This window comes from Ptychodera flava, chromosome 6 (genome assembly GCF_041260155.1).
Source record: "Ptychodera flava strain L36383 chromosome 6, AS_Pfla_20210202, whole genome shotgun sequence".
NCBI classification, from domain to species: domain Eukaryota; kingdom Metazoa; phylum Hemichordata; class Enteropneusta; family Ptychoderidae; genus Ptychodera; species Ptychodera flava.
This window is the reverse complement of record NC_091933.1, coordinates 7097961-7110667: the sequence shown is the minus strand read 5'-3', so window position 1 is coordinate 7110667 and position 12707 is coordinate 7097961. Positions and strand designations below refer to the sequence as shown.

The following is a 12707-nucleotide window of genomic DNA, read 5'->3' as shown; positions in this document are numbered from 1 at the left end:
ATTAGTCAACACATAGTACTGATCTTGTGATTGGCTAAAAGTCCAACACGTGACATTCCACAAAAGTGATATAACATGGTTCTATTTGCTCTGGCCCTCGGCTCTTGCCCGCTACGCGCTAGCCAGATTTGTAGACTTGGTTCAAGCCTGTGATTTGTGAAGTGTTAATGGGTTGAACGCGATGTGAGATTTGTATTCTGTTTTCATATGAAATGTGTGAGTGGGGTGAACGCGATGAGTGGGCCCGGGCATGAACGCTATTATACAGGGGAGTTTAACCAGTGAATCTGGCAAAAACTAAGTCCATACTGCGCTAACTCATAGGTAACTTAACGCGTTCGAGCCGCCAGAAAAACAGGTTTGTAAGGAGACACAAGAAAAACTTGCAAATTATCTCAATTTTTGAACATTCACCGACTTGAACCAAGTCAACCAAATCTGATGAGCACAGTTGCTAAAAGAACTACGTCTTTTCCTTTTGAGACTGTAAAAGACCGCTATAACAAAACCCATCAAGTTAGTTACAATTTTCATCATGAAAACATTTGGAAACCTGACACAAAGAAACAATTTCCCTTTCAGCTGCATCAATGTGAATGAAAAATGTCTTTCCATTTGCCCCTTGAGTGTAATAAATGTGACTTAATTTAATGTGTAATGAACAATACTTAACGTTGTTCTCAGGCTCAAAGAGACAACGGTATAAAGGAGTGGTCGTAACATTATATTTTACTTGAAAATTAAACGATTTCAGCTAAATCAGAGAAAATGCAAAACTAAAAGCGAAAACTGAAACATCAGTTTGAACTCTACGCAGCCATCACACATGCGCGTAATTACGTCATCTAAACTCCTCTCTTCACCAGCTGACAAATGAAGACGTGTGGAAACTATCGGATAGATACTGAGGACAGTTTTCAAAGGAGGAGACACATAAGGTCGTATTTCATAATTAATTTCCAATGAATTCAAAACTGGTTTAAACTTCCTTTGATTTCTGTTGGCCTGTTCATCACAAATTCTGGTTATCTTTATGACCAACACCCTGAAAATATGACGTATTTGTCCAGGCAGTGTGGTTTGTTCAAGTAGAGTGCTGTACTGACTTTCATTTTACATTGTGTTTATTTATTGCTTTATTTTAAACAGGCGTCTTCATATGTCAGCTTTGTTGTTATTTACTCTATGTAAGTGCATCAACAAAAAAATACAACAACAAGTGGACAACGGAGGCTGAGACCCTAAATACGACTCAAAGATACCCGAGATAGTTTTACAAACCGACCAAACTACCAATGCTCCTCCTTACGGGGAATTAATCTCTTCAAATAAAAAGGCGTGATTGAACGCAAAACACAAAGAAAAGCCGAAACAATCCTAAGCTTATATGAGCAGGACATAGGAGCCCAGAGTACAACCAGTAAACGTTGGCAACCATTATGCCATGTGATCTAATTCCTGCCGCTAAGCAACAACCCTCCTACGCGGGATAGTATTGTCTGAAAATTAGGGATTTTTCTATTTTCTTAACCGGGTAGGTAGTATGATTCGGTCTACTAGAGGTCCCCTTAGGTCGCCAACTGATGCAGACATTTAGTAACAACACAGGCGACCCAAGTATTACTGAGTTTTTCACACTGTTTTCTCTATCATTTTCTCTTCTTTCTTCATGCTCTGAATGATCGGAATAAATAAAATAAATATTGAGGTGTAATTTACGATGTTGCACTTTAGTTTGATCAGCAGTAAGACGCCAACAGCAACCAGTGGAGCGTCATCGACAGAGAGAAGAGCGTGGCGAGTACGGGAGCATTTGTTTTTACAGGGAGGGGGTCGGTTAAACTTAAGCTATAAACGAAATGCGAAAAATAATCCCCTCTAAATTAGATTTATAAAATTTGACACCCAACTCATCAATTGTAAAATGTGAAACCCCCCCCCCCAAAAAAAAAAAAAAAATCATCTTATTTGATTCATTAACCCTTTGCACCCTTAGGCCCTGGGGTAAAAAATAGTAACCATCAAAAGTGTTTGCAAGAAAATGGGTGATCCTCCCCACTTTTCGTACACAAAAAACAGTGACCCTCCCCCAGATGTCACAATCCATATCAATAATATCATAATTGACAAATAATTTTTCATTGGACCTTTGAACTGGTCTTTCAAACACCCTATTCTCATTATGTACATTTATTTATCAATTGTTAAACATTTATGAAAGCACAGATTTAGCTAGTTTTTCACTGTTAAAAAAATTATTCATAGTTGGAGATATCCCATGATTCATTTATGATTATGATTCGTATGTTTTGAGATTCCTCTTGGAAGTCTACCATGTCTTCCATGTGTACAGTATATTCTATATATGCTTAGTATAAGCTATACTATATGCGTATAGTTTTAGAAAGTGAAAACGTACTGGGAAGAGAATTTTGTTAATGGCGATACTGATGTAATGAAGGATGCACATTAGAAGATCCGACGCTCGCAGTTGCTGGACTGTGAGAGCGCCCTCGGGTGACATATCCGTACGTCTACTATGAGGTGTTATCAAGTGGTGAGACTTTATATTTAGTATACGATTTATATAAAAAAACTGAAGTCCTATGTTCTCCCGCGGAAAATTAATATTCTACCACATATAAATTCGCACGATCTATCGTTCTTTGGCAAATTCGAAGTTAATTAATCGGCAGATGTAACGATGCATAAGATCAGTAAATTCTACCACCCTGCTGGTGGATATCAAAGTTTTCCTTTTAAAGCGTTTCACGAGTATCTATCTGACTTTCTCGTCTTTTATCAATCTTTAAGTTTTACCTGGAGGAAAACAGACAAATGACATAGATAGACCACGATCCCCCATACCCACGTAGTGATTTTCCATTTCCGTACACTGTGAGTTTCGCGTTTTGCCCCATTTCTTCAATATCTGCTCCTTTTTGCTTTTCTCGACTGCCCTTGTCATCGGACCAGATAACATGTTTTGTTATTCTTAACCCACGATGAAAGATTTATAATAATGACAGAGTTCGCAACGGGGTTTGCTGAATGCCGAATACATTGTAGCCCTAGCTACGGCAGCAGATAAGGGGAAAATGCGATAAACAAATTTAACGATCTCGCTGTAGTCACTGTCGAAATCAAAGAATAAAAATGAAATTATAAGAAGTGGGAGACTGAAAAAGAAACTGAACTATCTTAACTTCATGCGTTCAGTGTTGAGCGTTTCAAATGGCTGGCCATATTACTAGACGTCGTAGTTTCAGAAGAGATGACCGAAGAAAAAATGCATGAAGTCGAACGGTGTGATTACAATTTGACAAAGGGGTATATCATACACGATAGACTGGAATATCCGTGGTTCGAGGCAGGGCCGTACCCTTTTTTAACCTTCATTTAGAGGAGGGTTGCACCTCAACAACGAATTGTACACGACGCTTGGCCCCAAATCGGGGTATAAGGTCACATCTGAATGACAAATCGGGCAGGGACGTGACGTCACTCCCATTCTTCTTGTTTTGTAAGGTGAGTTATTCAAATCTATACAATTAGTTTAACCTTTAAACTTCTACTGGAGGCACATACAGGGTATTCGCTTCGATATCTGGTCGGAATCAAAGTAAACTACCGTGACGCAAAAGTAAGTATTGTATTTTTCAAAGTGACTGGTTTTGTCAGCTTTGTGATAAAGCTGATCGAAATTTCTTTGGATTGGTTGGATGGAGGAGGTCATTCGTTCTTATTTAAGGTTTTTCCCCTCCCCGTTTACTTTCATTTTCTCCATGCTCTCGTTTTGTTCAACGAACAAATTGTCTGTCGTAAGTTGTCATATATATTACAATGTTTTGGCCTGGACACGGTTAACCATGGCCTGAACTTGATTATCTCGAATTGGTTGTAATGTGTCTGTGATATACTCTGTGGTGGTAAGCATTGTGTAAAAAGCATGCCTTTGTGTGTAAATGTTGGTATCGGCCAAAAGACTGAAAAGAGTAAATGAGTTGTGTTGACTGTTCACAAATTCGAAATTGCCATCAATAACAAGCAAATTAGAGGATACGTCCTTAAAAATCAGTGGCTGTCTTTCGTCGGTGTGTGCTGGACTACGTGCCGAATGGAATTAAACTGTGTTGATGGAATATAGTCTATTTTAGAACAGCTTATCGTTATTTATTAAAGGTCGAAGAGGATTTCTGGACGAATGCCACTCTTTTCAGACAGACGAGAAAGGTTACTCTGTTGCAGCTTGGTTGCCACAGCGTTTACATTTGTAAACGCTGTGGCAACCAAGGAAACTCTGAAAAATATATTACAGGTATTACAAAGAAAGACGTGTATGTTGTCATTACACAAACCCTACCAGCCCAAAAAAGCGTCAGAGTCGACCCTGAATGATTAGGAATAAAACTTGTGTGTGTGTATATATATATATATATATATATATATATATATATATATATATATATATATATATATATATATATATATATATATATATATATATATATATATATATATATATATATATATATATATATATATATATATTTAAGACGAGGGCTTTTCAAGTAATTTCACGACGCCTGAATAACAAGCTAGAGCATAGTAATAAATCTGGTAAAATGCTCCCGACAATGCAAACATGTGTGCTTGATTATTTGTTCAACAATTCAGTTACTAACGTTCTAAATCGCCAGAAATGACGACAAGTCGGCTGACAAAGCTGTGTAGTATGACAAAATACTTGAGCTACTTTGGACAAACAGAAACTATTAATCATGGCAACAGTTGAACAGAAAAAACAGCTCCATAGGGCGGCATTCATTCATCATTGCCGGGAGACGGACTGATTGTATGCCCAGTTGCACTGAGACGCCCATACGAGTCCCTTACTGACCTCGTGTCTTTGTGTGGGGTCACTTTTACAAGTAGCAGGCGCCAAGCGCGTACCATAATATGACAGTAAAATGTGTCCATTGTAACTCGATCCTCACCTTGCATTTATCCGCTACAGACCGAAATGCCAGTGAAGATTGACAGAAACAGGGACGAAATTAAGTGTGCCCGTGAGAAATGTGGTAAAGAAATTTTGTAAGTATAAGTTTGCGGACAAGTGCCGATCAGTGGGCACGCACCATTGTATAGGGATTCTTTTCCTACATCTGTATTGCTAACAAACTTTCTAGGTTTAAGTAATTTCCCGAAAACGCTGTTCGTGTGCATTACTCTTCAATCTTGCAAACATGAAGTATTTACTGGCAATTGCCGAGGTGATACTGTATGATTGGAATTTGCAAATTATTTGACTGTAAACTTTGTTTCGTCGTCGCCATCGCTGTTGTCGTCTTTATTATCACAATCAATGTCATTGTCATCACAGATACCTTTTCCACCATCATGTGGTCGTCGTTGGAGTCGCCGTTGTCGTCGTCATGATCATCATCATCATCATCATCATCATCATCATCACTACCAGGATATCCTTTACCACATTCACACCTTTCGTGATTGTCCTCGTTGTTGTAAATGCTGTTCCAGTCCTTGGCATCACAATAGACTATTTAACAAGATCACTTGAGATGTACGCGAAATCATTACAAAGCTTTTCCAGTACCCTAAAAATCATGTTGATGGTCGCATTATCAGAAGCAACATCCTGTTATCATGGGTCTAGCGTACATGGTTCATTGACTGTTACTAATATGTACCTTGTCTTTATTCTCAAGAGGCACAATAATCATCGCTCTTGAAAAAACATGGCACATTGGCTGTTTCTTGTGCTGCAAATGTAGAACAGAACTGAGAAACAAGAAATTCATTCTGGGAAAGGATAATCAAACATATTGTGAGAAAGACTACAAAAAATTCCAGGGAACGGATAAGTGTGAATGTTGCAAGGATCCAGTTGTAGGGGTCAGTATCCAACTCAGTAAGCCATTTTGTATCAGCCATTTAGCCATCATTAGGCATCACTAAACTAAAGTGCTAAATATTCAAATCTGAAACCATTGAATGGCAAGAAACCACTGCCTGGTATATCAGAATATTCATATAAATTCGCGGGTGATCATATCAGCGTATTTAAGCATCGCTTTGAGATGTAGTAGAAGATGGACCACAAAATTTCCTTCATAAAGCATTTCATATAGAGCGAATGGTATCTCTCTCTCTCTCTCTCTCTCTCTCTCTCTCTCTCTCTCTCTCTCTCTCTCTCTCTGCTGAAAGCAGGTGATCTTATTCGCTGGCGGGAAAGCGTGGCACCCCGAATGTTTCAAGTGTTATGGGTGCGGTGGGCGAATCGCAGGTAGTTCTTTCGCCGAAATGGATGGGCACCGGTACTGCAATGAGGGTGAGACAATCAGAACATATTATTTGTGTATGCAGGTCAAATCTGTTCAATTCTGACATTGGGGAAATTAATTTGGAGGTCGAATTTGAATGCATGCATTGGTTGAATGTAATATAATGTCTATGCTTCTTACTCAACCTCTGACTAAAACATCATGATATACTGTACGGTCCTGTCATCATAAGTAATGGATTAAACGTGCATACTAAATACGAAAAAGGCGGCTTCTTCCCATCGATTTTCATTCAGCTAAACACAGTGCAGTTCTACTAAAAATCAGTGACAAATCTCGGCCAACCTGTTAACTACAACGAGACTTCAATGAAGGAATTCGAAAATAGAATATTTTTTTTATTTTTCTGGTAGGCTAAAATCTGCTGTTTATTGAAATATACCCCTATTTCTATTTTCTATTTTCTTGACATCATTCGGCTAAACATTATTTCACCCTGAAATCAACAAATGACCGTCGAAATATGAGCAAATTTCATTATTTCATCGGTTAACATGACCATTTACTTGAAAACAGTTTCAATCTTGGATGTGCTTTCTTAGCTCTGTACATGTATTAAGAATACCACGTTCAGCGCGGTATCTTTACAGGCAAACTTTATAATGCAAATGGGAATTACGGACCGATTGTAAACTGTCAGGGTTACATCCATATCCTATCTTTTCAATCGACATCTATTCATTGTTGTATATTACGTATAGTTCAGTTTTGTTGATGTTGCTATAATTACACAAATAGCTTTCAAAATTTGTAAAATGCAACTCCCCCGTACTGTCCTTTGAATGATTGTCTGACCACCATGCAGTGTTGTAAAACTAAAACCGCTGCTATCCACCGATCGTCCCCGGTCGAAAAATGAAACCTCCATAAGTTGGAATCACATGTGCAAATTTTTAATTTCTAATTTCGATTTGCTGTCAATATTGCACAACTAGAGATTTCGTCATAACGTCGCTATTCGCACTCGGGAAGCCAAATGCAATTTAACATTTTACTCAATTTGTAATTTTATTTGCTTTTATTGATTAAAAATAAGAGCGACTGATAAAGATACCGCGCTGAACGTGTTAGTCTTAATTCAGAAATACAGCCCCGGGACTTATCAACAGTTACAGAATGAGAAATTCTATCAAGATATCAACTTTTTCTTTCTGTTCTTTTTCGAAGCGAGCTCAGACATATTTTATCCACCTTTCTTTCAGCATACATAAGATGCTGACTTCTATGTAGACTCTGACCACTTTTAACCCATTAAAAACGTAGAAGTCACTAAAGGCTGCTGCTCGCTGATAGAATCATGATTGAAGGAGGAACTTCACAGGATGAATCAGACACAGACACATTAATATTGCGTGCAAGAAGTTTTGTCGTGACACTACAACACTTAAACTCTGATACTGTTGACAAATAGATATTCTAAGAATTCAATATTGTTTCGCCCTGTGAACAGACTGTCGGCAGAAGATACCTAAGGTAGGAGAGGAAAAGTCAGAGAAAGGCAAGAAGAAAGCCCAACCGACCGAATTACTAAAACGCCCTGGGCGCATTGTTGTCTTTAAATGCGAGGTAAAGAGACAGGAGTGCACCGAAAAAAGTTGACTAGTTTAGTGGCTTTTATTTATAAAAGAGAATGTTTACGCAACTGTACAATTACAAGTACAATTGATGCGAGACTTTAATATATTGCAAATTCCGCGGCCTACTCTGGTCGATGGATATCTCCTAAAATAAATGTGCCTGTGTGTTTTAATTTCCAAATGGCGTTCATGACCTTTCTTTCCCATGGATTTGTTTTGTGTCTTTTTATCTAGACTGTTCATCTTTTGCTGCTTGTCTGACAAAATCGACGTTTTTCTTTTGTCTTAAGGAATGTCAAAGTTCACGGAAGAAAAGGTATTTTGTCAGGAGGGATGGCAAACTTCATTGTGCGAAGTGCAAGAGGGAGAGGGCAAAACGAGATGAACCGAACCAGAATACCTCGTTTAGTGCAGGGAGAGGAAATCACTCCGGTGGAAAGACGCTAAGCTTACCGAATATTCGTCGACCGCGTACCGTGGGTGAATTCCGCAAAAGTTCAAATATGTAGAACAAAACAAATTTTCTAAAGATTACCTAAAAACCTGTGTGAAATACAATCATTAATTACACGTAGCAAGGCTTGAATATAATTAGATGTTAATATTTGTCATACTTTAATATGTATAAATTCGTAATTCATGTATCTCGAAGAATTATAAGATCATACCAGTATATTCATAGCGCAAATACAGCAATACAGTATGATTGGTCCAGACGCGAACATAACCGTGCTATATTGGTGATAAGCACCGTTGGAACACGTGTTAAATCTCAGCTAGAGAAAAATCCCTCTTTTGACGTTTCACGCCAGAATCTCAATATACTGTTATGATATAAAAGCAATAAATCACGTCAGCAACGGGTATACCACTCGGTTTTGACCAGTTCCTTCATATATGCACTCGTTTTGCTTCTGCAAACTCGTCAAATCATATGGCGGCCATACCTGCTATTTGTCCAGAGAAAAGGTTAAAGGAAACCGTCGACGGAACCTGTGCGAGCTTCTGATTTACAAACAATGTATTTCGTGCACGATATCTAGATGCATCGCATCATCATAGCTGCAACATTTTCATTATATGATGTAGATTATGACAGACATGTTTTAACTTTCATGAATCACCATCGTACATTAAATAGTTTTTACATTGGTCGTATTGGTCCCATACGACCTTTGAGCGCAGTTCCGACGACTGTATCCCTTTAATTGTAATTTATTTTAAATTATTTGACAAAGGCAACATGTGTTTATGGTGTTAGAGAACGTTGACAAAAACATCTTTTAAGGGACTGGACATAAATTACAGGGGGGGTGGGCCGGTGTTTTTGGAAAAACAGCTGCGTAAAAAATAGTGACCCTTCAAAAGTTCATGCACAAAAATTAGTGACCCTCCCCCTTATCCGTGCATGAAAATAAGTGACCCTCCCCTGTTACTCAATACCCCCAAAAAAAACCCGCAATGTGTTAAAGACCCCCTTCTGACTTGCTATACTTTTTAAGTCGCCCTCCCGAAAGGAAGGCAAAATGTGGCCGATATAACGCGTTGTCCAAGAAATATCAAATCATATGTGTGTGATAATTCATGTAAATGTACTTTGCTTGAAGTGGCAGGTAAAAAGTGCATGCCTGTACAAAAAAATGTATTTTTAGATTTTATCGATAATGTTGATTCACTATACATGTAGTCGACTATAAGAAAACTACGAACGTGTATTTTCCAGTATAAAACTAGCTATATCTGTTCATATACAGATGTTTAATAACTGATATAGATATACTTGATTAGCATGGGTTGTTTACAAGTGCACATGTGAACAAGATATTTGATTTTGGAATTTCTGTCAAAATGTTGATCCACTATACATGGGAGTCTATGACAAAACTATACATGGGAGTCTATGACAACACTGTCAAAAAATTTTCAGAATTAAAAATTTGCACTATTTGTGCATATATGGGCCCTCAATAATTGACATAATTGTGCTTGATTAGAAGAGGGTGGTAAAATGTGCATCTGTGTACAATAACTTTGTTTTTGGAATTTCGCATAAAATGTTGATCCACTATACATGGGAGTCTATGACAAAACTGTAAAAAAAATTTTCAGAATTAAAAATATGCACTATTTGTGTATATATGACCCTGAATAATTGACATAATTGTGCTTGATTAGAAGAGGGTGGTAACACGTGCATCTGTGTACAATAACTTTGTTTTTGGAATTTCGCATGAAATGTGGATCCATTATACATTGTAGTCTATGAAGAAACTATGAATAATTTTTTTTAAATACAAAACTTGGCAAATCTGTGTATTTATGTATGCTTGATTATTGATATTTATGTTCTTGATTAGACTAGAGTAGTTACAAGTCCATGTGTGTGTAAGAAATTTGATTTTGGAATTTCACCGAAATGTTGATTCACTAAACATGTCAGTCTATGGTGAAACCCTATGAATAATTTTTTTCCAATACAAAAATAGGTAAATCTGTGCATTTATGTACACTGAATTATTGGTACTAATGTTCATGATAGACTAGAGTGGTTTCAAGTCAATGGTTGTGCAAGAAATTTGATTTTGCCATATCACTTAAATGTCGATTCACTATACATGGCAGTCTATGATGAAACTATGAATATTTTTTTCCAATAAAAAAATAGGAAAATCTGTGCATTTATGTACACTTGATTATTGGTATTAATGTTCATGATTAGACTAGAGTAGTTTCAAGTCAATGGGTGTGCAAGAAATTTGATTTTGGAATTTCACCAAAATGTTGATTCACTATACATTGTAGGCTATGAGGAAACTACAAATAACTCATAGGTTATCTGATCCTAAATTGTTATTCAAAAGTTGTTCGACCTGAAGCTTCCAGTTGTTATTGATGACACTATGCACTATTCTGAACAGTTTGTATTCTGTCAATGTCCTCAAAAAATTAAAAAATGTACATACAGCGACATGAACTTTTGACACCGACCTATACCCAATGTAGTGTTGTCAATGGGAGAATGATGTCAAATAAGTAATCTCCCAAATTGTTATTTAAAGAGTTATTATAGGGGACAGTTATGCACAATAGTGTTGAATAAGTAGAAATCATGACAACTTAAATCAATGTGGCTGCTTGGATCATCAATACATTGTTTATTATACCTGAAATTTGCGCCCGAAGGGCGCGCCGAAAATGGTAATGGCAGAAAATGAAAGTGCCAGGAGGTATTTTTTCTTTTTTCAGTATTCCATAACGTGCACATGCAATTTCAGCTTTGATGCATGAAAAAAGGTGACCCTCCCCATAGGCTTGCACAAAATTTTATGACCCTTCAAAAATGCTTGCGCGAAAAATGGCGACCCACCCCCAAAAAACACCGGCCCACCCCCCCCCCCTGTAATTTGTGTCCAGTCCCTAATTACACTAAAAATACGGAGAACAATGTATGAACAATATGGAGAAAAATATCGACTGTAGCATCAATCTCATATATTTTAAAAATTACGGTTAGTGTCAGTCAGCAGTGAGTTACCAATCCTGGAATATCAAACATAAGGAGTTAAATTCAATTTATATCAAGAGTAGACATCAATGTTGCAGATGAGATTGCCTTTAGTTGCTCGTCTTCTCTCTTAAGAGAGAAAGGGTGAATGAAGTCAGCCAGTCAAAGGTTAGAGTAGTAGGTACGAAAATGGATGGCCATATTGCAAACAAGTAAGAAAAAATTGAATTTAGGTTTAGATTTTTTCAATTTTCTGTGTCTTTTTAGGCCTATTGAGAGAGTGAATTTAATTTTATACACTGTACAATTAGAGTTCGATATATCTAATCAAGCCACGTTTTTAATGTAGAACGCACCTCCGGGACAGATATTCTGACTCTCAAATTTCTACAATTCTTTTATGGTCTACCACTTGTTGGGGCTCATTTTCAAGCTCTTGGAGAAAAAAACTTTCACCGTTTTAGTTTTTCGAAAATCCAATGTATAATTTTCCCCATAGAGTTAACACAGAGATGGCGGTCATTTTTGAATTTCAAATATCGCAAAATGTTTGGCAATTTGTTTTGCTAGTTCCAAATTTTTAACAATGACCCCATTTTTATTGTTGATTTGGTATGAGAATGGTTGAAAGTAGTTTTCTTGAGGAAATTTTGAGCAAAAGTTTAAATCTTTCAGTTTCGAGGCGAATACTACCTTAACGTGACTTATTTCATTTATTTAAACCATCACTACCACTGCAAAGATAAATAATATGATGATATGATGTCTGGTATCGACTGCAAATAAATTCGCTATGTATTTGAAGGTTATGTTTGACTTTCGTCATATGCTGGAATGAGTTCACTGTTGATCTGTTTTAATGGTACACTGTATTTTGAGATATTTGAAATAAAAGTTATGTATTCATACATTGACGGCAACAAGATAAATTATTTGTTGTTATGCACAAAGCTTCCAATCACTGAAATACATAAAAAAAGATTCTACCTTGATTTATCCTTCTAACAGACTAAATTAGACTAGAGATTTCTTTTAATTGATGCTTTGTTATGCAATGAAATGTTCGTGTCACCTGCGTCAGCCTGTTCTATTTGTCACTGAAAGGCATGATTTGCCACTCGGATAGTCTCGCCTGATATATAAATGCACAGATTTCAGAATGATGTTGTTACAATTTCAATATGACCTTCGCTCACAAAATAATGATAATCTGTTCAGTCATTTCGTGTGAGTTCAGTGATGTCGTTGTCTCATCATTCA

At 37.1% G+C, this 12707-nt stretch overlaps 1 protein-coding gene across 1 annotated transcript; it reads left to right on the top strand.

The window, feature by feature from the left end:
- Positions 1–3579: 3579 nt before the first annotated feature.
- Positions 3580–12355, top strand: LOC139134709 (thyroid receptor-interacting protein 6-like). Its single transcript, XM_070701682.1, has 6 exons — positions 3580–3643; positions 5018–5094; positions 5730–5916; positions 6232–6352; positions 7816–7931; positions 8233–12355. Exons 2-6 carry the CDS (start codon positions 5024–5026, stop codon positions 8449–8451), a joined length of 714 nt encoding a protein of 237 aa, XP_070557783.1. The 5' UTR covers positions 3580–3643; positions 5018–5023; the 3' UTR covers positions 8452–12355.
- The last annotated feature ends 352 nt before the right edge of the window (positions 12356–12707 follow it).